At 50.2% G+C, this 24085-nt stretch overlaps 11 protein-coding genes and 1 non-coding gene across 12 annotated transcripts; 8 read left to right on the top strand and 4 right to left on the bottom strand.

Annotated features, from left to right (window-relative positions):
• Positions 1-184: 184 nt before the first annotated feature.
• On the bottom strand, positions 185-1523 carry BDW70DRAFT_153544 (pyruvate dehydrogenase (acetyl-transferring) subunit E1 beta; the record flags this gene model as incomplete). Its single annotated transcript, XM_073739660.1, has 4 exons — positions 185-656; positions 716-1002; positions 1078-1201; positions 1279-1523. The coding sequence occupies 4 exons, from the start codon at positions 1521-1523 to the stop codon at positions 185-187; spliced, it is 1128 nt and encodes a 375-aa protein (XP_073592030.1).
• A 250-nt stretch (positions 1524-1773) lies between these two features.
• Positions 1774-4626, top strand: BDW70DRAFT_143746 (metallophosphoesterase family protein). The gene is made up of 2 exons (XM_073738143.1): positions 1774-2538; positions 2593-4626. The coding sequence occupies exons 1-2, from the start codon at positions 2342-2344 to the stop codon at positions 4271-4273; spliced, it is 1878 nt and encodes a 625-aa protein (XP_073592029.1). The 5' UTR covers positions 1774-2341; the 3' UTR covers positions 4274-4626.
• BDW70DRAFT_163760 (enoyl-[acyl-carrier-protein] reductase) lies at positions 4450-5774 on the bottom strand (the record flags this gene model as incomplete). Its single annotated transcript, XM_073741357.1, has 2 exons — positions 4450-5491; positions 5551-5774. The coding sequence occupies 2 exons, from the start codon at positions 5772-5774 to the stop codon at positions 4450-4452; spliced, it is 1266 nt and encodes a 421-aa protein (XP_073592028.1).
• A 563-nt stretch (positions 5775-6337) lies between these two features.
• BDW70DRAFT_143741 (glutamyl-tRNA(Gln) amidotransferase subunit HER2) lies at positions 6338-8136 on the top strand. The gene is made up of 4 exons (XM_073738142.1): positions 6338-6517; positions 6586-6910; positions 6963-7138; positions 7197-8136. Exons 1-4 carry the CDS (start codon positions 6376-6378, stop codon positions 8072-8074), a joined length of 1521 nt encoding a protein of 506 aa, XP_073592027.1. The 5' UTR covers positions 6338-6375; the 3' UTR covers positions 8075-8136.
• Positions 8137-8233: 97 nt separating this feature from the next.
• On the bottom strand, positions 8234-10537 carry BDW70DRAFT_143737 (SPRY domain-containing protein). Its single transcript, XM_073738141.1, has 2 exons — positions 10474-10537; positions 8234-10367 (listed from the first exon to the last, which is right to left on the bottom strand). The coding sequence occupies exon 2, from the start codon at positions 10158-10160 to the stop codon at positions 8337-8339; it is 1824 nt and encodes a 607-aa protein (XP_073592026.1). The 5' UTR covers positions 10161-10367; positions 10474-10537; the 3' UTR covers positions 8234-8336.
• Positions 10538-10709: 172 nt separating this feature from the next.
• On the top strand, positions 10710-12652 carry BDW70DRAFT_143736 (snoRNA-binding rRNA-processing protein ENP1). The gene is made up of 3 exons (XM_073738140.1): positions 10710-11195; positions 11254-11498; positions 11553-12652. Exons 1-3 carry the CDS (start codon positions 10821-10823, stop codon positions 12409-12411), a joined length of 1479 nt encoding a protein of 492 aa, XP_073592025.1. The 5' UTR covers positions 10710-10820; the 3' UTR covers positions 12412-12652.
• Positions 12653-13999: 1347 nt separating this feature from the next.
• On the top strand, positions 14000-15627 carry hacA (transcription factor HAC1). Its single transcript, XM_073734616.1, has 2 exons — positions 14000-14313; positions 14365-15627. Exons 1-2 carry the CDS (start codon positions 14084-14086, stop codon positions 15458-15460), a joined length of 1326 nt encoding a protein of 441 aa, XP_073592024.1. The 5' UTR covers positions 14000-14083; the 3' UTR covers positions 15461-15627.
• Positions 15628-15904: 277 nt separating this feature from the next.
• On the top strand, positions 15905-16633 carry BDW70DRAFT_153537 (putative SNF7 family protein Fti1/Did2; the record flags this gene model as incomplete). Its single annotated transcript, XM_073739658.1, has 2 exons — positions 15905-15949; positions 16049-16633. The coding sequence occupies 2 exons, from the start codon at positions 15905-15907 to the stop codon at positions 16631-16633; spliced, it is 630 nt and encodes a 209-aa protein (XP_073592023.1).
• Positions 16634-16950: 317 nt separating this feature from the next.
• On the top strand, positions 16951-17023 carry BDW70DRAFT_t163. The gene has a single exon. It is a non-coding gene; the product is annotated as a tRNA-Lys (tRNA).
• A 38-nt stretch (positions 17024-17061) lies between these two features.
• On the top strand, positions 17062-19938 carry BDW70DRAFT_114587 (uncharacterized protein). Its single transcript, XM_073734615.1, has 7 exons — positions 17062-17516; positions 17569-18069; positions 18123-18647; positions 18704-18842; positions 18902-18978; positions 19027-19100; positions 19155-19938. The coding sequence occupies exons 1-7, from the start codon at positions 17326-17328 to the stop codon at positions 19847-19849; spliced, it is 2202 nt and encodes a 733-aa protein (XP_073592022.1). The 5' UTR covers positions 17062-17325; the 3' UTR covers positions 19850-19938.
• Positions 19939-22075, top strand: BDW70DRAFT_171559 (3-oxoacid CoA-transferase; the record flags this gene model as incomplete). Its single annotated transcript, XM_073743252.1, has 9 exons — positions 19939-20315; positions 20367-20651; positions 20702-20888; positions 20941-21242; positions 21288-21367; positions 21417-21448; positions 21497-21614; positions 21665-21886; positions 21941-22075. Exons 1-9 carry the CDS (start codon positions 20027-20029, stop codon positions 22073-22075), a joined length of 1650 nt encoding a protein of 549 aa, XP_073592021.1. The 5' UTR covers positions 19939-20026.
• Positions 22076-22172: 97 nt separating this feature from the next.
• On the bottom strand, positions 22173-23998 carry BDW70DRAFT_114576 (putative MFS transporter). Its single transcript, XM_073734614.1, has 3 exons — positions 23506-23998; positions 22953-23447; positions 22173-22889 (listed from the first exon to the last, which is right to left on the bottom strand). The coding sequence occupies exons 1-3, from the start codon at positions 23907-23909 to the stop codon at positions 22376-22378; spliced, it is 1413 nt and encodes a 470-aa protein (XP_073592020.1). The 5' UTR covers positions 23910-23998; the 3' UTR covers positions 22173-22375.
• Positions 23999-24085: the final 87 nt, after the last annotated feature.

Genomic DNA, 24085 nt, shown 5'->3' with positions numbered 1-24085 from the left:
GAAAATAAGCAATATCTGGTGTAACATGCTCGGGATTTTGGTCTAAATGATGCTCAAAGTAATAGTACAAAAATCATGAACCGGTTCAAGCTGGAAACTGCAACAACGACAAAAATACGCGTAAATATTTGGTTACGCTGTAAGATTCTCACCCGCTCCACTCAACTGCTCAGAACCAGAAAATTTACAATCGGAGAAGCTTGGCAGCCTGGCCAACGATGGTGTCCTCTTGGGGAAAGCTCATAGTCTCCAATCCCACAGCGTAAGGAGTGGGCACCTCAGCACCAGTAACACGAACGGCAGGAGCTGTCAGGTAGTCGAAACCGTATTCCATGGACAGAGCGAGAATTTCGGAGGAAACACCGAACATAGGGAAACCAGACTCGACGCACATCAGGCGGCCGGTCTTCTTGAGAGATTGAATGATCGTCTCAACGTCAAGAGGCTTAACGGAACGGAGGTTAATAACCTCAGCTTCGACGCCGTATTTCTGCTTCAGCTCAGCAGCAGCGTTGAGGGACTGTCCAACGCAGCGAGAGAGGGAGACGATTGTCAGGTCCTTGCCGGGACGCTCGATCTTGGCCTTGCCAATAGGGAGGACGAAGTCATCCTTCTGTGCAGTCTCAGACATGGGGAAGGCCTGGCCGTATAGAAGTCTGGACACGATTAGTTGTGATACACTTCAATGGAGGTGATTTTAAGATAATTTACATACTCGTTCTCAAGGACAACGACGGGGTTTGGGTCACGAATAGCTGCCTTCATGAGACCCTTAGCGTCCTCAGCGCTCCAGGGCGCCACGACCTTCAAACCAGGAATACTGCCGTACCAAGCGGAGTAATCCTGAGAGTGCTGTGCAGCAACACCAGCAGCAAAACCGTTGGGACCACGGAAGGTGATATTGCAAGGCTGAATGCCGCCAGACATGTAGTGCGTCTTGGCCGCAGAGTTGATAATTTGATCGATAGCCTGCATTGCGAAGTTGAAAGTCATGAATTCACACTGGTTGGGACGCCCTTGTTAGCAAAGTTCTGCAAGCTTCTTCTGAGGTTGTGCCTGCATCGAATGATGACTTACAATTGGGTGCAATCCAGCGAGAGCAGCTCCGACCGCCAGACCGCAAAAGCCAGCTTCCGTGATAGGTGTATCGATAACGCGCTTGGGGCCGAAGCGGTCCAGAAGACCTCGAGTGACTTTGTATCTGTTCATTGAGAAAAGAAAAAAATCAGAATGCGCTGACAGATACAACGGTCAAAAGCTGCGAAGCTGAAGACATACGCTCCGTTGTACTGTGCAACCTCTTCACCCAGAATAAACGTCTTTTGGTTGCGCTCCAGCTCCTCCGCGAGGGCCTCATTCAAGGCATCTCGTACAGTGACCTCCTTGGTACCGTTCTCTGTAGCATATCCGCGAAAGCGCAAAATTGAAGGTGTGCAGGCAGTCTGAGGGAAGGCAGGACGAGTCGCGGAAAGGCGCGAAGAAAGCAGACGAGCTGCTGGTCGAAAGAGACGGGGAGAAGCCATGGCTGGGATAAACGGTAGCAGGGCCACTGAGTATGATAAGCAATTAAAAAAAAAGACTCCACCACCAGACGATGCGAATCGAAGGAGGAACAGCCAAAAGGAGAAACCAAGCTTACCGATCTCGTTCGGGATGCGATTTTTTGGTGAGAGCTCTTCAGCGGAGCGTTGGGATGAAGCTGACTAAGCCCAGACTCACCGGTGGCTTCTTCCGTGTCCACTTTCGCGCCCCGATAACAGCCATCGGACAATTGCTCGTCCGAGCTTGGAGATAGCGACAGTCCGCAGTATGGGCCATGGATACCAAAATATCTTGTCAGTAAGAAGCAAACGAATGACATCAAGCTTTATAATAAGTTGTTATCCCTGATATTCTGAGGTGTGCGCTGTTAATCCGCGTCACGTGGCAATTGCTATGCTAAATCTAAACAAGGAAACCTGTGGTATACCTGAGCTTCCCAGGTCCCCAGGCTCTCGTGTCATGTCCTTCGGGCACATACTGCACAGTATATGACCGCTATAAATATATTTTATATGCGCAAAACTGAGGGCGTTCTTCCTGCGATAGATCATATCCCCCAATGACTGCGCATCGCCTGAATTTCTTATCAGGATTCCTTGTTAGGACTATTGCAAAGCGACCTCTTTAGGTATGCAGTGGCTCTCTCGCCCAACGGTATACCCTGGCGAACCTCTGATCCAACTGTTCCACCCTCACAGGCATATTTTGGGCGTATTCGGTTCCGTGATCGATTCGTCAGCTGGCCTTCGATCTTGGACCTGTACTTTTGCGAATAAGACATTAATGACCCACTTTGAGCATGTCGACTGTAGCGTGGCAAAGCATGGCCTCCTATCTCAAACCTCTCGTTATCTTATCTTTGATCTCGGCGGTTCAAGCTGTTCAGCCCTCTGCTCCGGATTTCGTCGCAGTTCCTTTACGTGAACTGAAATGGGGTCAAATCAACTTCCTTCATACGACAGATACTCATGGCTGGCTGGCTGGCCATCTCTCAGAGTATGGGTATCAGTCGTTGCTTGGTATGTTTTGAAGCTAACGGGTGTGTTATAGACCGTCGTACTCGGCGGACTGGGGAGATTATGTGTCGTTTGCTAGTCGCATGCGGGAGCTGGCTGAGGCAGAGGGGCGTGATTTACTCTTAATCGACACAGGTGATAGAGTAGAGGGCAATGGCCTCTACGATTCATCAGACCCTAAAGGTATATATACTTCCGAGATTATACGGCAACAGCGAATCGACGTTTTGTCTCCCGGAAATCACGAGCTCTACAAAAAGAGCACCTCGGAAGCCGAATATAGAATTACTGTACCTAACTTCCGCGGTCACTATCTGTCGTCCAACGTCGATATCTATGACCCTGAAACAGGAGAACTCGTGGAGTTGGGTCCCCGAGTCAGGAAATTCACCACGAAGAACCAAGGCATTCGCATCACTGCCTTTGGTTTTCTTTTCGACTTCACAAGGAACTATAACAACACAGTTGTCCATCCGGTGGAGGAAGTTGTGAAAGAGTCTTGGTTCAAGCACGCCATTCAAGACCAGGCCGTCGATCTGTTTTTGGTGATAGGGCATGTTCCAGTTCGGTCAAAAGAGTACGACGCTGTCTTCAATGCAATCAGGGCTAGTCATCCGGACACGCCAATTCAGTTTTTCGGTGGTCATCTCCACATTCGCGACTGTCATCAATTCGACTCGAAAGCTGTTGGGCTTGCCAGTGGCCGATTTATGGAAACTATTGGGTTTGCGTCAATTAGCGGACTGTCTACAGAACGCAGCAAATTGGAGCCCAGCATGGTAGATCCTATCTTCGAGCGAAGGTATATTGACAATAATCTCTTCTCATTTTACAGTCACACAGGCCTTAATGAGAGTATGTTTCCAACGGAGCACGGCCGCAATGTGTCTCGTCTTATCCAGCAATCACGAAGTGCGCTGAAACTAGACGAAATATACGGCTGCGTCCCGGAGACATTGTGGATGTCACGATCTCCGCATACAGCCTCAAATAACATTTACGCTTGGTTGCAGAGGGAGGTACTTCCAAGCATGCTGGACGACACATCTCGGAAAGGGAAACCAGCCTTTGTTATATTCAATACTGGCGCCATTCGGTTTGACCTTTTTAAGGGGCAATTCACTCGGGACTCAGTCTATATAGTTTCGCCATTTACAAGTGGCTTTCGTTACCTGAAGGACATTCCCTATGCCAAAGCAACGCAGGTCTTGGACGTCCTGAATCAGCAGCCACAAATCTTCACAGGCGCCGAAGGGGCAACCGGGCTTCTGCTACGGACTCTTGCGCCGCCAGAGCAAGCTGCTCGTGACTACGGAATTGACCTCGCTCGACTGCATCGCGCAGAGTCGATTCTCGATATCCCTACAAGTCAGCATCCGATGTCAATTGGCCACGATTCTGAACATGAGATCATACCTGGATATACTACAACAGATGATTTGGGTGCAGATGGTGATGATACAGTCCATTCCATGGTTGAATTTTACCAGATACCGAATTGCATAGGTGCCTTGACCCTTGACAGTGGCTCTGCTACGCCGGAAACTGTGGACCTTGTCTACATCGATTTCATACAGCCATATGTGACCTTCGCGGCTGACCAAGTTGGGCTCGGTGTCGATGTCTCTCAGGACAGTGCGGTGTATATGCCCTCTACTTCATTTACGGATCTCCTTGTACAGTGGGTCAAGACTCACTGGGGCTGCTCTGCGTGAACTAAAACTATCTAAATAAGACTCTAGTGGATGGATTGTTGCTTATTGATGTATGTGGATTATGTCCTGCTCGGTCCAGTTGAAGAACGCGGCTGCATTTGCGTGGCGTATGGAGGCAACTGAATAGAGTAGCATATATCTTTTGAAATGGCACTCGCATATCTGACGTTTGAACTTTAGTCATCGCCTTCGAATTTGAGCAGACCCTTTCCGCCCCTGTACCCACTGAGAGTTCCCTGCACGGCTGTCGCAAGCTCGGTCGCTTCAGTGTCCCATTTCCATTTAGCTTCCTCCACAGGAATATCCTTGAACTTTCCTGCTCGTGTTAATTGCAAAATATCTTTGATGGTGTTCTCTTTGAGTTGTGGGTTCTTGTCGCCCCATCTGCTGACCCAAAAACCATCAAACACCAGGTCTTTGAATATCAAAAGTCCGGAGGGTAGGGCGACAGGCTGCTTCGACATGGCCCCGTAAGTAACCATATGTGAGCCCGGAGCTAGAACCTTCGCCAAAGCTGTCGCGTTCTTACCGCCGACGCAGTTCAGCGCCAGCCGAATGGGTTCCTTCCCTTGCTTAGTGACCTCCTTGACGATGTTCTTGAATTCACCAGAGAGTAGCTCAGTCTCTGTAACCACCACTGTGGCTCCTAGGTCTTTAAGCTCTTGTTTCAAGCCTTCAGTCTCCTCTGGCGTCTTGCGTTCGCGAATAACATTGATAGTCTTGATGCCCCATTCCCTTCCGAGTTGGATGGCAGCACGTCCGACGCCACTGTTTGCGCCATTCTGTATCAGCCATTCCTCGCCAGCGCGCAACCAGTCCCAATCGCAGAAGTCCTTGATCATCCGGTATGCGGTAACAGGGTTCACGCTAACAGTGCTGACTTGCAATGGACTTAATCCCGTTTGGTCCTCAATTTTGATCAATTGCGACTCGTCCATTTGGGCGTGCGTGCGCCACGTACCCTGCCCCGTTCGCTTCATGATAACCCAGTCACCCTTTTTGAGGCCCTTCACCGCGGCTCCAGTTGCAATGACCTCGAAAGCACCCTCGTTTCCGGCAATGGCGGAGGGTTCCAATGTACCAAGCTTCGTTTCGAAAGGAGGCTTGCTTGGGTATACACCTTGGATCTGGTTCACATCGGCGGGATTCAGGGGCGCAGCAATAAGGCGAAGATTGACTTGCGTGCCATTGGGAGCGGAAATTGAATGTGTGTGAAGCCTGCGGCGAGAAGCTCCTGTTAAAACCAAATCGATAATGGACGCCGAACAACCACTTACCTTAAGACATCTTTTGGTTCCCCATATTTGGAATAGACAAGCGCTTTAGCTTGAGTATATCCGTACGCTGAGATGTATCTCCTTCCATCAATCTGCGGGTTCGAGATTGGGCTCCGGCATTGACGCGCAGTGGTTGAGGCTACAAACGAAAGACGTGTTCTCAGGAAAGATGTCTGAATCGGCGACGTTGCTGCCGCTGACCGCACGACACAGCGTGAAAACATACTGGAGATTGTCGAACCTGGAAGAGTAATTACAAGGTTGAGAGCAAGAGCTGAAATCTGACGAGGGTGAAGAGTTCGGATGACGTCTTTTCGCCCTCGGGCCGACGGAGCTTGAGCTTTACGTAGCTTCCAACCTTATATAACAGTGTAGAATACCAGGAATGTTAGAAACTGTGCAGTTATTTTGTAGCCAGGACTGACATGCTAATTGATTTCATCAATGTTTGGCAACTAAAAAAATATGTGGCAGCAGCTGGGCCACCGAAATGATTATGAAACTATGTATACCTGGTATATATTTTTACCCTGGCCTATCGTTGCATAAATGGGCTAGTAGACAGAAATGTCCTTGATCTCGGGTACATTTTAACCCTATCGCCAATGAGCAAGCTCAATTTGTCTCTGAAAAAGCAAAGCATTCATAGCGTCAGTTGTGTATTACTGCTATGTTGCCTAACACTGTAGCTGGAAAGCTCAGCGGCGAGAGGAGCTCATGGCGGCTGAAGCACGGACCACCAGCGGTATTCTGGGCTCTGGCCGTCTGCGTCAGCCGTACGCATCGTTGTTTCTCAATCTTTGCGACATTCGCTCTAGCGGCCTAATGTCCCTCCTGCTCGAAGCTGAGAGATATGTCGCTAATCAGAGCTCAAATCGCATGCTCAATGCCTTCATAACTCCTTTGTGCCGGCATTCAGGGCGGTGGCATGATCAAGCGAAAGATGCCGATATTCGGGGAAAGCAAGGTACGAAATATACGTGAATATTGTCTATCTCAAGAGGTGGCTGAATACTAATCAAGTACGTGGCGCAGGGAAGCTGAAGTCCCGACTGGATGGCCGGTTCATCGCATTCAAAGATAACATATGCACTCGCGACTTCCCTACGACATGCGCCTCGAAAAGTCTCGATACATTTACCAGTCCGTTCAATGCAACGGTAGTGCAGCAACTGGAAGAAGCCGGGGCCATTGTCGCCGGAAAGACGAATTTGGACGAGTTCGGTATGGGGTCTCATTCCATCTATTCGTCATTCGGACATGTCATGAATGCACGCCGGGGTGATGATTCAAGATTCCTCTCGGCAGGAGGAAGTTCTGGCGGAAGCGCAGTTGCGGTCGCTACGGATCAGTGCTATGCGTATGTCACCCACTGAGCCGATACGAGAGGAAGACAGCCTAACGTCGAATAGAGCACTAGGGACGGATACAGGCGGATCGATTCGCCTTCCTGCCGCGTACACCGGAACTGTTGGCTTTAAGCCCTCGTACGGGCTATTATCCCGATGGGGCGTTATCGCGTATGCCAACTCATTGGACACCGTTGGGATCTTGGCAAAGCGAGTTTCAATAGCTCGAGATGTCTTTGGTATGCAGTTGTCTAACTTGGGATACAAGCCATGGCATTTGCTGACCGGATTTCACAGACGTCTTGAACAGACATGATCCCCGTGATCCGACGAGTCTTTCGCCGTCGTCAAGGTCCAGAATGTCCTCGAAGTTGAACTTGCCTCACCTCACCTCTCGCCTCACGTCCCGCCCCCTTCGCATCGGCATTCCGCTCGAGTATAACATCTCTGAACTCGCCCCTTCAGTGCGGCAGGCCTGGTCTCACTCCTTGGAATATTTGCGTCAGCAGGGACACACAATTCAACCTGTATCTCTCCCTATGACAAAGCTAGCTTTGTCAGCGTACTACGTACTTGCCCCAGCCGAAGCATCTTCAAATCTAGCAAAATATGACGGCGTCAGGTACGGGACTCGGTCGGATGACAGCAAAGAGAACCAATCAGAAACCTACCTATACGCGAAAACTAGAGGCGCTGGGTTTGGCCCAGAGGTTAAGCGACGAATCATGCTAGGTGCATTCAGTTTGAGCGCTCAGGCCATTGATAATTACTTCATCCAAGCACAGCGCATTCGACGTCTGGTTCGGCATGATTTCGATGCCGCTTTCCAGGCAGAACATCCCCTGGCCGCCGGAATACTAACTGTCGAACCTCAGCAGCAAGCTAAACAAGCTGGGGTCGACGTTCTTATCTCACCAACTGCGCCAACCCCGCCGCCAACCATCTCAGATATTACGAATACCAGCACGAAAAGGTCAAACTTGGATGCTTATATAATTGATGTGTTCACAGTGCCTGCCAGCTTGGCCGGCCTTCCGGCCATATCCGTTCCCGTCTCTGGAAAGGATAATGCTGGCAATCAAGAAGGCGACAGCCTGGCTGGAATTCAGGTAATCGGCCAGTACGGCGACGATGAACTTGTGCTCAAAGTCGGGGAATTGCTAGAAGGGCGTTAGCTGTAGATCATGTACTATAATCAAATATTATAATGTGGACATGTATAGTCTATGGAATCTACTAATGTCGCCTCACATCCGACTACAGCAAATCCGCAGCTTGACATACGGTTCTCAATGTCATTGTAATTGATCAGCAATCCATGACCCAGTTGGTCTAAAGAAGTCATTAGAATTTGAGTTATTATACATCCAATAAAGCGTGCATAAATATTGCATTATGATACAGTGACCACGTAGGCAACTGAAAGTAGAACCCCATTCAACCTCCGGTCATAGGGGTATCCTCCGGTTCTGGCGGTATGGGCACGTCAATATTCGGCGTATTTGCCGCACCGAGACTCATAGTATCTTCAAAGGCAGTGTGGTATGCGTCCTCGTCGGCAAGCTTGATACTCGCAGCGCCACCTCCGTTACTCTCCGCAGGAGCAGTCGACAAAGTAGTGGCAGGGTCATAGGCAGCACCGACGCCGCCTTTGAGAACGTCTGTGCCCCCAACGGCTCCTACACCAGGGGCGTCCATCTCAGCGTTATTGACAACATTACCGTCCACGCTGCCCCAGACGAGCATTGCTTCGACCTCGTCTACAATATCGGCCAGTACGTCTTCGACGATTTGCTCGTCGAAGCGCTCTCCTATCCCTTTGACTGGCTCACCATTGTCTGTAGCGGACGGCGGACCAAACCACCAAGGACCTTGGAAGCGACACTCAACAGCACCACCACCATAGCAGCTAACAGCCGGGTAGTACCCGACCATACCATCATCGGCATTTTCACGCTCACCGAGCCCGAGGTTGTTCGTGCCATTCGCAAGTCTGCTAGCAGGTGGTAGAAAGGCATACAGCTCCTTAAATGGCGTACCCATCTTTACGCCGTTCTTGTATATCGTGATACTTGAGTCGGGTAATGTACGTAGTGATGGATCCTCTGCGTTCAATGGGGACGGAGGGCCGAACGCAGGGGTTTCTTTGAGATTGAAAGCGTAGTCACGCAGTTGCTTGGTAGGAAAGACATTGGACTGTTGCCAGCAAAAGTCATTTTTGTAGTGAAAGGGGATGCGATCACGGATGATATTAGTAGCTGAAGCGGGCCCGGGCTTGGAATTATCGCAGGCCGGGTCATATGTTCCCTCGACAATCTTTCTGTGGAGTGAAAGCGGCGGGAGAGTGATGAGCATGCCAATGACATCGCCTTCGCGAATCGACTCACCCTTGGGGAAGAAATATTCGCACCGCATGCGATTGACCACCTCGCCGTTTACATCACGGATTCCGTAACCGTAACAGTCGACTCCTACATTGACATCAAGGTCTGCCTCCCGTCGAGCAAATCCAAGCCGCACATGACCCCTCGACGGTAAGGCAGTGCTCCCGCTCGAGGTAGTTGCTTCCGAGTTACTCATTATACCGCTTATGATGCGTGCTTCATAATAGTAGGTACCTTCTCTTGCGCACACATTAGCGCGAGCCGTGTGCCATGGTTCATTGGTCGTAACTGCAAGGGCGTCCTTGGAGAACAAGATCGCAGCCGGGGAGTCCTCGAAGCTAAAACGGGCATGATAGGGAGGAACATCCGTTTGGCGATATTTGATATGAGGGAAGTTCGTATCTGCTATGGCATAGCTATATCGAAAACCGTTCTTGTTCGTGAGTTTATCAACGACTTCGTAGAAATCCCAACTTTGGCCAATCACACCTGACATTTTGCGCACCGCAAAGTTCAGTTGACGAGGCTGAGGAGGGAAAAGATCCGAGTGCCTGGGCTCCCCAACTGCAATTGGTCTTAGGATGCCGAGATCAGAGCTCGGAATGGCGGTATTAAGTACGGCCACTGACTTCTTCTTGGGAGGTGCGCTCTCCTGGTCCAAACCTTTGGCCTCTCTTTTCTTGCGGCTATCGCGTTTGTTGCGCTTCGACCTTACACCGTCGCCTTGGTTTGAAATGGTACTAGGTGGCGCCGGCGAGAATCTGATACTGCCCTCCCCTAGAGAAGCATTTGAAACGGACGCGTTTACCGGGTGTAGTATAGGGGAGTTGATACTGGATGATGGCGCGGGGGACCCGGCTGCGTGAGTCGATGCCATAATGCGAATCCTTTGCGTACAGGTATTTCACCGTGCCGCCCGCAGGTTAACCGCCGAGACCGAAAGCGTAGTTGATGCGATTGTACTTATTCTAGCACGCGATTCCAGCAGCACGAAGCGTTTGTCTGGCAGCTGATGAGAACGTCGCTGGGATCCCTAACGGGAACACAGAGGAAACCGGAAGCTGAAGGTGAACTGCCAATATGACTGCGAAGCAGATTAGCGCATCTATCACAGCTGGAAGTCTAAGCGCAAAGTGATCAGAGGGAGCTAACTGAACAGTATGTGTATTAGAAAGCAAGGGGCAGCCCACGCTCAATTGAAGAGCATTAATGTTGTGCAGAGCTGTTGTCAAGGCTAGGTCCTGTGAAGCTGCAATACCCGATGAAGGGCGGCCGGGAGAAACATCCGGCAGAAAACTTAGCGTCCTCTGCTATCAGTCGCTGATATGTAGTCTGCTGAGGGGCTAGACAGGCGGTGAACCGATAACGAAGGGCCCCAGAAAAAGTTTCTGATTACATGATCTACAAATTTGCACACAATTCACAGTTTCGATCGAGGAGGAAGCTCTTCTTTCCGGCTCGGTCATTGCCCGTCAGATCATTGCGATAATATTAGATGAGTCAACTTGTTATCTTTATCCCGCAAAAATAGCCCAGCATGCCTAAGGTGACGTCCGCGCGTGCTGCAGCTGGTACCCGCCGGCACAATCCTCTTGCTGAGGATATTATTGGCACGGGTCACCTCCGAACGGCCCCAAGTAAGAAGATTAAGCGCAAATCGAAGGCAGACGGAGGTCAGGAGGATGGGGAGCGCTTTGTGGATGCGAAAACATCCCGCAAGATTCTACAGATTGGACAAGAACTTGCCGATGAAGATGCCGCCGAGCAGAGAGCTGCACGGGGAGTGATTGAAGAACCAGCAAACAGGGCCTTCGATTTCGAGTCCCGATTTGAGGATGAAGATGTCTTTTCGGACGACGAAGGCAAGTTCAATGAGGATCAATGGGACGATGAGGAGGAGATTGAGGAAGTGGTATGTGGTCAGAATAATTGAGGATTAGGGAGCTTGACGAGTCTGATATCTAAACTAGGAGGTTGATCCAAATGATCTCGATATATTCCACAAGTTCGTTCCTCGAGGAGACGAAGATCCGATTTTCAATCCCAGCGGGCCAGAGACGAGCGGTCAAACCACAAATCTCGCGGACCTTATTCTAGAAAAGATTGCGGAGCATGAAGCGAAGCAGGCAGGAAATACTGGGCCTATAATTCAAGGTGGAGGTTTGCCCGAAGATGCGGTTCAGATACCCGCAAAAGCTGTGGAAGTATACGAGAAGTAAGTCCCACATATCTCAACACTATGTTAGTCCTGGGATCTTAATAATGTTAGGGTTGGCATGATTCTTTCTCGTTACAAGTCTGGGCCTCTTCCAAAGCCGTTCAAAATTCTCCCTACTGTTCCAAATTGGCAAACGCTTCTCTCAATAACCCGTCCCGAATCATGGACCGCCAACGCCATTTACGCTGGGACCAGAATATTCATCTCACACAAGCCGGCCATTGCGCAGGAGTTCATCTCAACGGTCTTGCTTGAACGCGTGCGCGAGGAAATCTACGAACACAAGAAGCTCAATGTTCACACCTACAATTCGATGAAGAAGGCTCTCTACAAGCCGGCATGTTTCTTCAAGGGATTGCTATTCCCCTTAGTCTCGAGTGGGACTTGCACCCTACGGGAAGCTCACATCGTTTCCTCCGTGATCGCGCGCGTCTCCATTCCGGTCCTACATTCGGCGGCGGCACTGCTTCGGATGTGTGACCTTGCCGCCGAACAGTCCATGAAGTCATTAGAAAGCACCGGTGCGGTGAATACTTTCATTCGAGTCTTCTTGGAGAAGAAGTACGCCCTTCCGTACAAAGTCATTGATGCTCTTGTCTTTCATTTCCTGCGGTTCCGTGCGGCCGATCCGGCTGAGGATTCAATGACCGACGGACCCTCTAAGGCATATAAACTTCCCGTTCTCTGGCATCAATCACTCTTGGTTTTCGCACAGCGTTACCGGAATGATATTACCGAAGACCAGCGAGAAGCCCTTTTGGACTTGCTCTTGGTTCGTGGACACAAGGATATTGGTCCTGAAGTCCGGCGTGAGCTGTTAGCGGGCAGAGGTCGGGGGATCGTCGCACCCGACCCGGAGAGACAACATGCGCTTGATGCTGGAGACGATACGATGGATACCACGTTATAACTGCGAAGAAACTCCCTTTTTCGGCGATTTCTTTTACAGATATTCCCAATTCTCTTGCAAGGCTCCCGCTTGTTCATGGGCCTGGATGGATGGCGTTACTTGATGACTTACTTGATGCTTCATGATATGCATAGACTATTCCCGATCTTAAAATGCCTTCTTATCGAATTGTGACATTTCAGCTACTTCATAGGCAAGAGCACAACAGTTCCGGCTGAATGGGCTCCGTAGACACGAGCACGCGGTACGTGTACATAAGACCCCACGTGATACCTAGGGTAGGGGAAGGAAAGGGCAGCGAAGTGGTCACTTAATCAAAACCTCCTTTGTGCACAACACGGATGTTAATAAGAGCTCCTGACGAATGCCGGATATGATACTCTGTAATACAGAATTCCTTGTCCTTGAGACTTTTAAAAAGAAGTCCTCAGTTAACACCTTAACTCCTCCATTGGCTCCCCGCACTCTTTATGGTATGCACCTGAGAATTTTGCAACCCTTGGAAGCCCAGGTATGCAGCCAAGCTCTTGGAACTCTCTGACCGTGAGTAGAGATCATGGAAGCATATACACACCAAACTTGGTTTCATTATCTTTCACAGTCGTAGCTGAATCAACAGGCAGTCCCATTTTGCTCCGTAAATGAGATGAGGATGACCTCAGACAATGAGAATCTTACGTCTTACACGGGGCATAGTCCCAAAGAAGCCAGGCTCCTGAACCATGGACATTCCTCAAACTTATCCACTTGTGCTGCACACAAGCCTCCAACTCGAAGGCAATAAAGGCGTGACGACTCTATCTAATTGGGAGGCCCACCCGGGGTTAGGCCCCCTCTTTTCAATGTACAAATAAGATAAACATTAATAGAATGAATAGTCGAGCTAGTTTAGCAGAAAAACGCGACTTGACCCTTTAAACAAAGTGGAATATGCCACCAATAATTTTAAAACTCAAGGTCGGAGAAATCGCAAAACATGTGCACTCTGTACTTAAGATGTAAAAGCTTAAAGCATGTGAATCGACAGGAATAGAAGAACTCCAGCGTAAGGCTCTGGCTGGGCTTCCGGGTGGTATCCCGCAAGTGGGTGGTTTCTATATTTTGAAGCAAATCAACTCTGCAGCTGCGCGGCGATGCAACGACAGGGTTCCACTGCGTGTCGCAGAATAAGTCTGAATTGTCTCAGGACTCAGAGTAGGCGAAGAGCCAGGCTCAGGGGCGATTCCTGGCCACCTATCGATGTACCCGTATTTTACGAATTTTCCAGTGGCAGGCGGTTGCTATTTGTGGATTGGAGCGGAGACCATGTATTACCCTGGTCACACTAGCAGTTACGTGGTCAGGACGCTGCTCCGCCCCTTGCTGAAAGGAGGTGCGCCTGAATTGACCACGCTGGCCTTTAAAATGTCAATCAGTCCCCATCTCACAGCAGCATCACAATCTTTTATGAACAACTGTCCTCTTCACATTTACTCCCCACACTTTGCCATCCTTGGTACCTGAGCCCCAACACTTTCACTGGTCGGGATTGTAGCCTCTGGCCTCGATTCGCTATGACACCGTGGCCTTTGTCTTAAGTGACTCAGGCAAGGCAAACCCAGTTCCAACTCCAACTTCGCAACCTCATCAACCACCTGCTCTCGTCTAGTTGCAGTTATCAGACTTTAGTTGTATGAAATCAGCAGACCGGTTGTCGCCAGTGAAAATGGAGGACGCTTTCGCAAACTCTTTGCCTACTACACCGTCATTGGAGGTTCCTGTGCTCACTGTCTCCCCGGCTGACACATCTCTTCAGACGAAGAGTGTGGTGGCTCAGACAAAGCCTGAGGAGAAGAAGCCAGCGAAGAAAAGAAAGTCCTGGGGCCAGGAATTACCAGTTCCCAAGACAAACTTGCCTCCAAGGTGTGTGATACCACAAAGTCAACTACCTGCTCTTGCTAATATCTATCACAGAAAACGCGCTAAGACAGAAGATGAGAAAGAGCAGCGCCGGATTGAGCGAGTTCTTCGCAACCGCGCAGCCGCACAGACCTCTCGCGAGCGCAAGAGACTTGAAATGGAGAAGTTAGAAAGCGAGAAGATCGATATGGAACAACAAAACCAGTTCCTTCTTCAGCGTCTCGCCCAGATGGAGGCTGAGAACAACCGTTTAAGTCAGCAAGTTGCTCAGCTATCCGCGGAGGTTCGGGGATCCCGCCACAGCACCCCAACTTCCAGTTCCCCCGCGTCAGTTTCGCCAACTCTCACACCGACTCTTTTTAAGCAGGAAGGGGATGAGGTTCCTCTGGACCGCATTCCTTTCCCAACTCCCTCCGTGACCGACTACTCCCCAACTCTTAAGCCTTCATCTCTGGCTGAGTCCTCCGATTTGACACAACATCCTGCAGCGATGTTGTGCGACCTGCAGTGTCAGTCGGCGGGCTCGAAGGAGATGAAAGTGCCCTCTCGCTTTTCGAGCTCGGAGCCGGCATTAAGCATGAGCCTACACATGACCTTACAGCTCCTCTTTCTGACGATGACTTCCGCCGCCTATTCAACGGTGATTCATCCCTTGAGTCAGATTCTTCACTCCTTGAAGACGGGTTCGCCTTTGACGTTCTCGACTCAGGAGATTTATCAGCATTTCCATTTGATTCTATGGTTGATTTTGACACCGAGCCTGTCACCCTCGAAGATCTCGAGCAAACCAACGGCCTTTCGGATCCAGCTTCTTGCAAGGTTGCTAGCTTGCAACCCAGCCATGGCGCGTCCACTTCGCGATGCGACGGGCAGGGCATTGCAGCTGGCAGTGCGTGAGAGGTTCTCTACGGAAGACCGTCTGGTCCCCGATGTTGCAGAGGGTCGATGGAGCTGGGAATCCTTGTTAACCCTAGCGTCGGCGATAAATCTTCTTGAGAAACCGGAGCGACGGAGAAAAACCTTGAGGGGTCTTGAGTCGTTAAAGCGGGGTCGGCGTATTGATTCGGGGAAGCGGTACAGGGTCATGCGGAGTTCACGGAGTTCAACTAGCCCAAGAGAGGCGTTGACGTCTCGGAGAAAGGGCTTATGATAATTTGTATATTAGCGTGTCCACCATTCAATGTATGAGCAAGCGATCGAGACTCGACTTCTCAGTTCAGTACTGTGTAGTATACTTCGTACATCAGAGCGCTTAGTCTGTAGGCCTGGAAACAGGTGCCTGCCTTGGCCGTGACAGATGAAGTTATCCTATCCCAAATGGTTATATATTTCTTCGACGAAAGTCTCCGACATGTGTTATAGTGCTCACTTGTACGGGTTGATTTGTAGCAGTATCATACAGGGACTACACGACGATAGGCCGGCGCCAGCGGAGAGACCAGCTGCACATGGTTTTCGGGATGACGTTGCCACCCACAAGGCCCCCTAAATTCTAGAACCGCTCTCTCTCACAACTCACCCGTCCAGCGGTTCCTTTGTTGAGACTCGAGATACATATTGCCGGATTTCTGATAGACTTTTTGTGCTATACAAGATGGTTCGGAAGGATCCCATTTTCGAAGCTCGTACCAATGTCAAAGTGAGTAGTGGCCTGAACCCTGCTGATGCCGTCGTTCTCGCACTCCCAAGCTCCCCGCGATCAGTATCACTTTTCTGACTACGCCTGTTATATTTACAGCTACACTCAAATCGCCTGAAAAAGGAAGCCGCTCGCGCAGAGGCGACATTCAAATCCGAGAAAGCGAAAGCCGATAAAGCAATGAAGAACCGTGAATTTCAGATAGCCCGGATTCACGCCTCCTCCGCCGTGCGCGAGAAACGACGACAGGTCACTTTGAAAGCGGAAGCGGCTCGTGCAGATGTCATTATAAATGAGTTGAAGGCCGCTCAGAGCACTCGCGACACATCGCGTACTCTTGCACTGGCATCACGAGGCTTAGACGCCGCATCCAAGAGTGTAAACCTCGAGACTCTAGTATCGCACGCAAACAACTTTCTTGCTCGCTCCGAAGACTTCAAGATTGCCAGCAATGCTATTGAAGATGTGGCTCAAGGCGTTTCGATGCAAGAGTACGGGGCGGAGGGTGAAGCGGATGTTGATCGTCTAATGGAGCAGCTCGCCGATGATGCGGGTGTAGATTTGCGACTTGCTTTGGAGCAGGATTCCGCGCCAAAGGAGGATGTCAAGGAACAGACAAAGGTTGACGCAGATGTCGAGGATGGCCTGGGTGCCAGGTTGCGAGCCCTGCGGGCCGCAAACTAATATTTGATGGTGTTTTCTGTGGCCAGTTAGTTTTTGAGCTCTTTGTCGTATGATGCTGGGTATCCTTAGGCGTCTTATGGAGAAGCATGGAGTGATTCTGGGTTTAATCAATCATAAGCTATTTTGTATATACCAGTCTTCTATGTGGGGATGCCATTATGAATTTCAAATTTACGACTATGATGTCTGACGCAAATCCTTCCTGACCTGTAGAGTTCGCGTATGTCCTTGTGGCATACGGGGCCGTTGATAAGATCCAGGGCTTGTTTGTGCTTTCTGAATTCTCAAGAATTAGTTAACGCTGCCACCAGCAATTAGCCGGGCTAGCTCAATCGGCAGAGCGTGAGACTCTTAATCTCAAGGTTGGGGGTTCGACCCCCCCGTTCGGCTTTTCATTTTGCTACCTTTGGTACCTTTTCCTTTCTGTTCTTTTTTTGTGCTATTCTGGCATGGGCGTGACCACAAACGAATTGCTGCTGAGTGAAGGATGGTCCAACCCATTTCTCAATTTTAGCTATTGAATTACTCAGCTATTGAAAAATCTAAGGATGAGGAGGAGCGGTGATCATCTACCCACGGACACCATACGTGCTGACGGACGTTCAAAACTCTCCTCGTACCGCCTTTAATACCTGGCCCTATGACTAACTAATCGGCAAGTACAAGAGGAATCCTATCGTGGTTAACGAGGGATGGAAGGTCCGGCATCAGCAGGTCATCAACGGGCATCTCATAGTCGCCAAGCCGCATGCCTTAACTGCCGGAAGAGCAAGATACGATGTGACCGCAGCCAAGGAGAGATTTCTTGCGACAAATGCAGACATGCTGGCTTGGAATGTGTTGTCCCAACTCACCATGTCGGAAGACAGAAGGGCGTGAAGAAGTAAGACCGTGTCTCCAAAAGCTGAGCATCCATGCTGACAACAAGCTGCCAGCAAACGCAGAGGGCTGGAAAAAGCACTGCATCAGATAGAACAGGCCATCAAACGGCCAAGGACTGGCCGTCCAGCTGTTGAGGCTGCGCAGAAAGTCCTTTCAGACCTTCAGGATCTGCTGACACAGACTCAGCAACAACAAGCCCGAGACGATAGCAAGGACCTTTCCGAGGACTCCGACCAACAAGAGCCCTTGCATTTCCCTCGCGGCTCCAACTCTGGCGAAAGCTTGGCGCTGGATGATGCAGAAAACCCTCTACAGTTACTTGCGCGTGCCTCAGATCTCCAGCTGTCTCCAAAAGATGTACGGAATACGGCAACGTGGCCTTTGTTGGCAACCTCGCAGCCAGCGACGGGCGTGTCGTGGGTCGTTCAGGATAACGTTACTGCTGCAAAATCCTTCTTTGTGCCAGTGAGAGCCAGCTTAGATATTGGCCCAGATATGGATCCTATAGATATTGGGCTTGTTACACTGCCTGAAGCTGAATCTCTTTTCACCTTGTATGTTTCACCGTATACCACTGGGGAGCCAAATATGTACTTATCATTTCCAGCTTTTATGAAAACCTCGCGCATACCAGATGGGGACTCGACCCTTTGATTCATACCGTCGGATTTGTTCGCTCCAAATCAGCTTTTCTTTTCACATCCATCATGGCTACCACTGCCCTTTTTTTGCCGTCTGCTGCAGCATTATCCAAACGACTATCTAGACATAGCAAATTCTTGGCCAATAAGGTGATGCAAGAACGGTTCAGGTCAGTCGAAATTGTCCTGGCTTTCATGGTCAATGTTCCCTGGATGGCACCGGGGGCTTGTTTGGGCGATGATGACGCTTGCTCTTACATTGCCATGGCCCTGACGGTGGCACTGGACCTCTCCCTGAACAAGATTGTGTTGCCATCGACGAGCTTTGACAGTAGCCTTGCACGGAGGCTTGCTAAAGCTGATTGCATCGATGCGAGAAGGGCTCTGCAGATAGATGGATTCGAAGACGTTGACCCGGCTTCGAATTGGGGCAGAAGACTGTTACGAAGGCGAGAAAGGACTTGGATAGCACTATTCGTCCTAGAGCGAGGGTCAGTCTAGTGTCAGGAGCATGCTGGTTTTAAATCAATACACTAACATCCTGCAGTGTCTGCCTGGCCCGGGGGAGGAGCTATACAGTGCCATCGACGGCCCTGACTGAGAATTGCGATCGATGGCATGTCTCAGATCTTGCAGATTCTCGCGACGGCGCCATGAATTCAATGGCCATACTCCGAAGAAACTTGGTAAACTTTCGACTCATCCTCATCCTATCCGATATAATGTCTGACCGGCAGCGCACTAGGATGGGTTGTTCAGAAGGGTCAAGTCCATTTGTGATAATAACCAGGCAAGCAGCACTGGTTCCGGGGCCGCGCAATCGCAAGTAACCCACATCCTACCCTGGATCATATGCTAATCCGACGGTAGAATCAAGACAATGATAGAGAGCTTCTATACCGAATGGTATGAAGCATGGGCGCCAGAAATCGGAGAGGGCCAATGTAAGTTTGGGAATCCCAGTCATCTAACCTTCAAATCGGTGCTAATTTCTCAAGCACGTGCCCTTCCCCCATACGTAGAAATCCTGGTGACGCACACACAGCTTTCGACTTACGGCGGCGTAATAAATCACCCTACAGCACCTATTGAAGTCAAACGATTCTTCCGTGCAGCTGGCCTGTCTTCGGCTTTGAACGTTATGCGAGCCGCAATTCAAGGCGAAGAGAGGTTAAAGTCAATGCCAAACAATACCGTCATCATGATTTCCTTTGCTGCGTGCTCTGCGCTGAGTCTCAGTGCAATGCCAACAGATAGCAATTCTAGCTTAGCACCAAGTGTCCGGAACCTAATTGAGGAAACCGCTGGAGTCCTTGAAAGGATCGGAAGCACACCCAGTCATAGGAATGGGGCATCCGTGCTCTACGGAAGGTTCTTGCGTGAGCTTGTTCGACGTGCACCGGCCGGTTTAAACTCGCAGCCTCAGGGTGATCCTCGCATTTCACACACAGAAGCACTCCCATCAACAACTTTGGATGCATTTAGCGTCATCTCCTCACCGGTCCAACAAAGCTTTGTGCCTTCTATGTTCTGGTCCGAGCCCATGCAATTCTCGGCTATGTCTGACGACCAGATCATTGATGCTGTCAATCGAGCCGGCACTGCTTTTGGCGCGAGTGTTCCAGATGTTCCACTTGACGATTTGATGAGCTGGAACTGGCTCGATATAGCCAACCCGGAGTTCAATTTGTGACGGTCTAGGAATGGTGGGTATGAGAAGATATTCTTGAGGCCCGAATCGTGACCCCACATCTCGGCCTCCAGAAGTAGCCCCGAGAGCCGGATCTTATAAACGAACGTCATCGGTATCTGTTTACATGCGGTCGTAGATTTTCTCTACAAACTATTTGTTTGACTACTACTAAGTGAGATGGCAACCCTTCGAATCCCAGCGCTGACTCTGTCTCGAAAGGCGACGAGCGTTGCCCGGGCGCAACTCTGTTTCCGCGCATACCAAAGAACATGCGGGCGACAAACTCCGTCTCCAATAACTCGCGTTAAATATTCTACTGCATCAACCACAATTGAGAAAACAACTCGCGCTCCAAAAATCGATCGAGCAGCCTCGAAACTGTTCAGAAATGCGGATGACGCAGTGGCTGACATTGAGAGCGGCTCAACAATCCTTAGTTCCGGCTTCGGCCTTTGTGGAGTGGCAGGTGATTAAGACCTACTACGATGAGCTTGGATGTGTGTGATAACAATGACAGATACTCTGATAACCGCAATTGCTCGACGAGGAGCCGAAAATATCCACTCGCTCACTGCAGTCTCGAACAATGCCGGCGCGCCAGGCAAAGGTGGCCTCTCTACCTTGACACAGTCCGGGCAGGTTGACCGACTTATCATATCTTACCTTGGAAATAATAAAGCGCTAGAGAAGAAATACCTTACAGGGAACATCGCTATTGAGCTGTGCCCTCAAGGAACCTTGGCAGAGCGCCTTCGTGCGGGGGGCGCTGGAATTCCTGCTTTCTACACTGCTACCGGGGCCCGTAAGTCCGTCTCTACGTGGATTGGAGCTCAGCTAAATATGCGTGCATAGATACCTTCCTCCAGGATGGCAAAATTCCTGTGCGTGTCGATGCATCTGGCAACGTGTTGGAACATGGCAAACCGCGAGAAACAAGGGTTTTCAACAACAAGAAATACTTAATGGAGACTGCGCTTACCGGCGACGTCGCCATTCTCCGCGCGTGGAAGGTAGACGAAGCTGGAAACTGCGTTTTCCGGTAGGCAATTTCACCACTTATATCAAACGGGCACCTGACGGTCTCTCTCCAGCTACACCACCAAGGCATTCGGGCCTATTATGGCCAAAGCAGCAACCCTTACCATTGTTGAGGCCGAGAACATTGTTCCTGTTGGTTCAATTGATCCCAACGATGTTGACCTGCCTGGTATCTTCGTGGATAGGATTGTTCCTTCGACAGCCGAGAAGCAAATCGAGATCAGGAAACTCCGACAATCGCAGGAAGATGGCTCTACGGCAGCAGGTGAATCGCCGGCTATCATTCTGAGAAACCGAATTGCGAAGAGAGCAGCTAAGGAACTCAAGCAGGGGTACTATGTGAACCTGGGAGTTGGTGCGTTTCTCCCCTATGCGCGTCAACTGTGCTAATAGTACTTAGGCATTCCCACACTCGCACCGTCGATGCTGCCTGAGGGTGTCAAGGTGTGGATTCAATCAGAGAATGGCATCCTTGGAATGGTAAGGCAAGAAGCGGCGCGGTGATAGAACGTAGGCTAAACAAGTCAAGGGACCGTACCCAACTGATGAAGAAGTCGATGCGTATGTGAAACCTCCATCTTTACGGAGCCATCTTCTGACCGTCTACAGGGACATCATCAATGCGGGTAAAGAGACTGTTACCTTGCTGCCAGGCGCCGCGACTTTCGACAGCACCGAGTCTTTCGGAATGATAAGGGGCGGACATGTTGATGTTTCAATCCTAGGGGTCAGCCAATACTTCTCCCTGTGCAAGTCCTTACTAATATCTGAATATAGGCTCTCCAAGTAAGCGCAAACGGCGACCTAGCTAATTATATGATTCCTGGAAAGGTCTTCAAAGGAATGGGCGGAGCTATGGATCTAATCTCAAACCCCGACCAAACCAAGATTGTCGTCGCAACCAGCCACACCGCAAAAGACGGCTCTCCCAAAATTGTCACAAAATGCTCTCTTCCACTAACAGGGGCTAACTGTGTCAGCACGATCATCACAGAGCTGGTAAGACACTTGGCTACAATCGAAATCGTTGCCCTGTTTGCTAACAAACACAAGTGCGTGTTCCAAGTCGACCGCCAGAAAGGCGAGCTTACTCTGACTGAGCTCGCGCCTGGAGTGGACGTTAACGAAGTGCGGGAAAAGACTGGGGCACCGTTCCATGTTGCGAATAAACTGGAGGTTATGGAGTAGGCTTGCGGAGTAGATTTTACGTTTATACCCTGCTATATATAGAATATATGATGTTTGCTGCCTCAAGATTCCTGTCTATAAGACGAAGTTCTATTCGGGACAATTTGCTTTTCTATAGTTCTGGAGCGTAAGAGAGTATACCTAGATAGATATCCATGTACGGAACAAGCTGCCAACCTGACCGGTTGAAGGACACAATTTTCCCTGAGCCAGGTCAGAGTAGTTACCATCCACCCACTCACGGGCGCAACACACCTGCTATGCTCTATCTCCACTCTCAAGAACATATCCAGACGCTATTTAAACCCCCTCCTGCTCATTCCTCTCCCTCTCTCTCTCCAAGCCCAGAAAGCTAATCAAAATCCCAAGATCATAAACACACTTCAAGACACCGGCAAGCGTAAAACTTGCCCCAAAAACGCCCTTATCCGCCAAAACTCCCGTAATCAACGGCCCTGCACTCTGCATACTCGTCTTGACAACATTGATAGCACCCATGATCGCCGTCCGTTTGTCCGCCGGCAAGGCCGCGGCCAGGAAAGCCGAGCGCGGCGCAACGTCCATATTCTGCGTGCACGCGCGGAGGATAAGCAGTGTTAAAGCAAGCGGCAGATCGAAGAGCGGGATCAGGGCAAGACAGATGGCGGATGGTAGGTGCGTGAATACCATTGTTTTGATATTGCCGATGCGTTTTGCGATGGAGGATGCGAGAAGCATGGAGATCGCGGCGATGATGGATGTCGTGAAGAAGATGCTTCCCAAGGTGCCTTCGGGCAGGGAAAATTTGCGTTTGAAGAAGTAGGTCATCCAGGATCTGAATGGAACTTGTTAGACATGTGCAAGTAGGATGAGTAATTGGAGGGTAGATATGACATACAGCGATGCAAGACCCGAAGCAAACGAGTCCAAACCAAAGAGAATGAAAAGACGGATAACAAGTGAGACGAGATCTCGCTCGCCAAGGAACGAGAGGAAGGATTTTCGTCCCTGATCTTGCGTCTCTCTTGTTTCATTTCTGTCTCCGAGAAGAGGCTGAGTCTCGTCGCTACGCTGCTGCTGCTGCTGCTGCTGCTTCGATTTGGACGTCTTAATGTCCGCTTCAACCTTATGGCTCAAAGACACGGACAAAGCAAACTTGAGAGCGCCAATAGCGGCATACGCAAGGAAGATCGCCCGGCAAGCTGGTATGTATTCCCACCCGCATTCGCTCTCTAGCAGGTTAATCGCCCAGCCACATGCCATCACGCCCAGCGCTGTCCCTGCCGTGCCGAAGAGTGAGTACCAGAGCAGGATATCGCGCAGGAACTCCCTGGGAGTGAGATGGGCCAGCGTCGACTCCTCAACTGCCTTGAAAGGGCCAATCTCGTTACCACTGCGGTATGATCAGCACATCATTATCACGCTATACGACTGCTGAAGACGACGCGTACCTCGGACTGATAACTCCAAGCACCGCCGCCGTAAGAAGCCACCAGTAATTCCCGCTCAGTGCAAATACAACCCCGCTGCCGACCATGAGCGCCGAACCCAAGCCCAGCACAGCTCGACGGCCCATAGCATCGGCGAACAGAGTCAGGAGAAAACTGATAGCCACGTCTCCGACCAGCGTGAGCGTCATGAATAGACCAATCCGGTCATCGGCGATATCTAGTGCGGAGAGATAAGATGCTAGAATCAGCGTTGAACCGCCGTAGGCAAAGAGCCGAATGAAGCGCTGTGCGATGAGGAGCTTTGTGTCAAAGGGAGACTGCCATAGTGAGAGGAGGCCGAGTTCCTCAATGGTCTTGTGAAAGAGAGATGGAAATCGGCGAGGAGAGTCAGTGTCATGAGTCATCTTGGCTTTATTTAGAGCCAACTTTTATAAATAATGGTGGTTGGAGTGCTAGAACTACTGACTTCTATGTGCGGAGAGCATTGTGTGAGGTTGAGAAAGATTAGAAACTGAAGCATTACGAGCGAAAGCAGAAGGATGAGCCAAATGCCAAGCTTTGTATTGCTCGGAGTCGGAGA

This window comes from Aspergillus foveolatus (genome assembly GCF_047715535.1).
Source record: "Aspergillus foveolatus strain CBS 279.81 unplaced genomic scaffold BDW70scaffold_78, whole genome shotgun sequence".
In the NCBI taxonomy this organism is placed as follows: domain Eukaryota; kingdom Fungi; phylum Ascomycota; class Eurotiomycetes; order Eurotiales; family Aspergillaceae; genus Aspergillus; species Aspergillus foveolatus.
Note: the sequence above shows the minus strand (reverse complement) of the source record. Positions and strands in the feature narration are given on the sequence as shown.

Coding starts and splice junctions, on each gene's coding strand:
- BDW70DRAFT_114587 (XM_073734615.1), top strand. CDS start 17,326: ATGGAAGGTCCGGCATCAGCAGGTCATCAACGGGCATCTCATAGTCGC. Junction 17,517..17,568: donor AGACAGAAGGGCGTGAAGAA/GTAAGACCGTGT, acceptor ACAAGCTGCCAG/CAAACGCAGAGGGCTGGAAA. Junction 18,070..18,122: donor GCTGAATCTCTTTTCACCTT/GTATGTTTCACC, acceptor TATCATTTCCAG/CTTTTATGAAAACCTCGCGC.
- BDW70DRAFT_143737 (XM_073738141.1), bottom strand. CDS start 10,160: ATGGCATCGACTCACGCAGCCGGGTCCCCCGCGCCATCATCCAGTATC.
- BDW70DRAFT_143746 (XM_073738143.1), top strand. CDS start 2,342: ATGTCGACTGTAGCGTGGCAAAGCATGGCCTCCTATCTCAAACCTCTC. Junction 2,539..2,592: donor CTGGCTGGCCATCTCTCAGA/GTATGGGTATCA, acceptor GGTGTGTTATAG/ACCGTCGTACTCGGCGGACT.
- BDW70DRAFT_143741 (XM_073738142.1), top strand. CDS start 6,376: ATGTCCCTCCTGCTCGAAGCTGAGAGATATGTCGCTAATCAGAGCTCA. Junction 6,518..6,585: donor CGATATTCGGGGAAAGCAAG/GTACGAAATATA, acceptor TACGTGGCGCAG/GGAAGCTGAAGTCCCGACTG. Junction 6,911..6,962: donor GCTACGGATCAGTGCTATGC/GTATGTCACCCA, acceptor AACGTCGAATAG/AGCACTAGGGACGGATACAG.
- BDW70DRAFT_114576 (XM_073734614.1), bottom strand. CDS start 23,909: ATGACTCATGACACTGACTCTCCTCGCCGATTTCCATCTCTCTTTCAC. Junction 23,448..23,505: donor CTTGGAGTTATCAGTCCGAG/GTACGCGTCGTC, acceptor ATCATACCGCAG/TGGTAACGAGATTGGCCCTT. Junction 22,890..22,952: donor GCTTCGGGTCTTGCATCGCT/GTATGTCATATC, acceptor AGTTCCATTCAG/ATCCTGGATGACCTACTTCT.
- BDW70DRAFT_143736 (XM_073738140.1), top strand. CDS start 10,821: ATGCCTAAGGTGACGTCCGCGCGTGCTGCAGCTGGTACCCGCCGGCAC. Junction 11,196..11,253: donor AGGAGGAGATTGAGGAAGTG/GTATGTGGTCAG, acceptor TATCTAAACTAG/GAGGTTGATCCAAATGATCT. Junction 11,499..11,552: donor GCTGTGGAAGTATACGAGAA/GTAAGTCCCACA, acceptor TAATAATGTTAG/GGTTGGCATGATTCTTTCTC.
- hacA (XM_073734616.1), top strand. CDS start 14,084: ATGAAATCAGCAGACCGGTTGTCGCCAGTGAAAATGGAGGACGCTTTC. Junction 14,314..14,364: donor AAGACAAACTTGCCTCCAAG/GTGTGTGATACC, acceptor TATCTATCACAG/AAAACGCGCTAAGACAGAAG.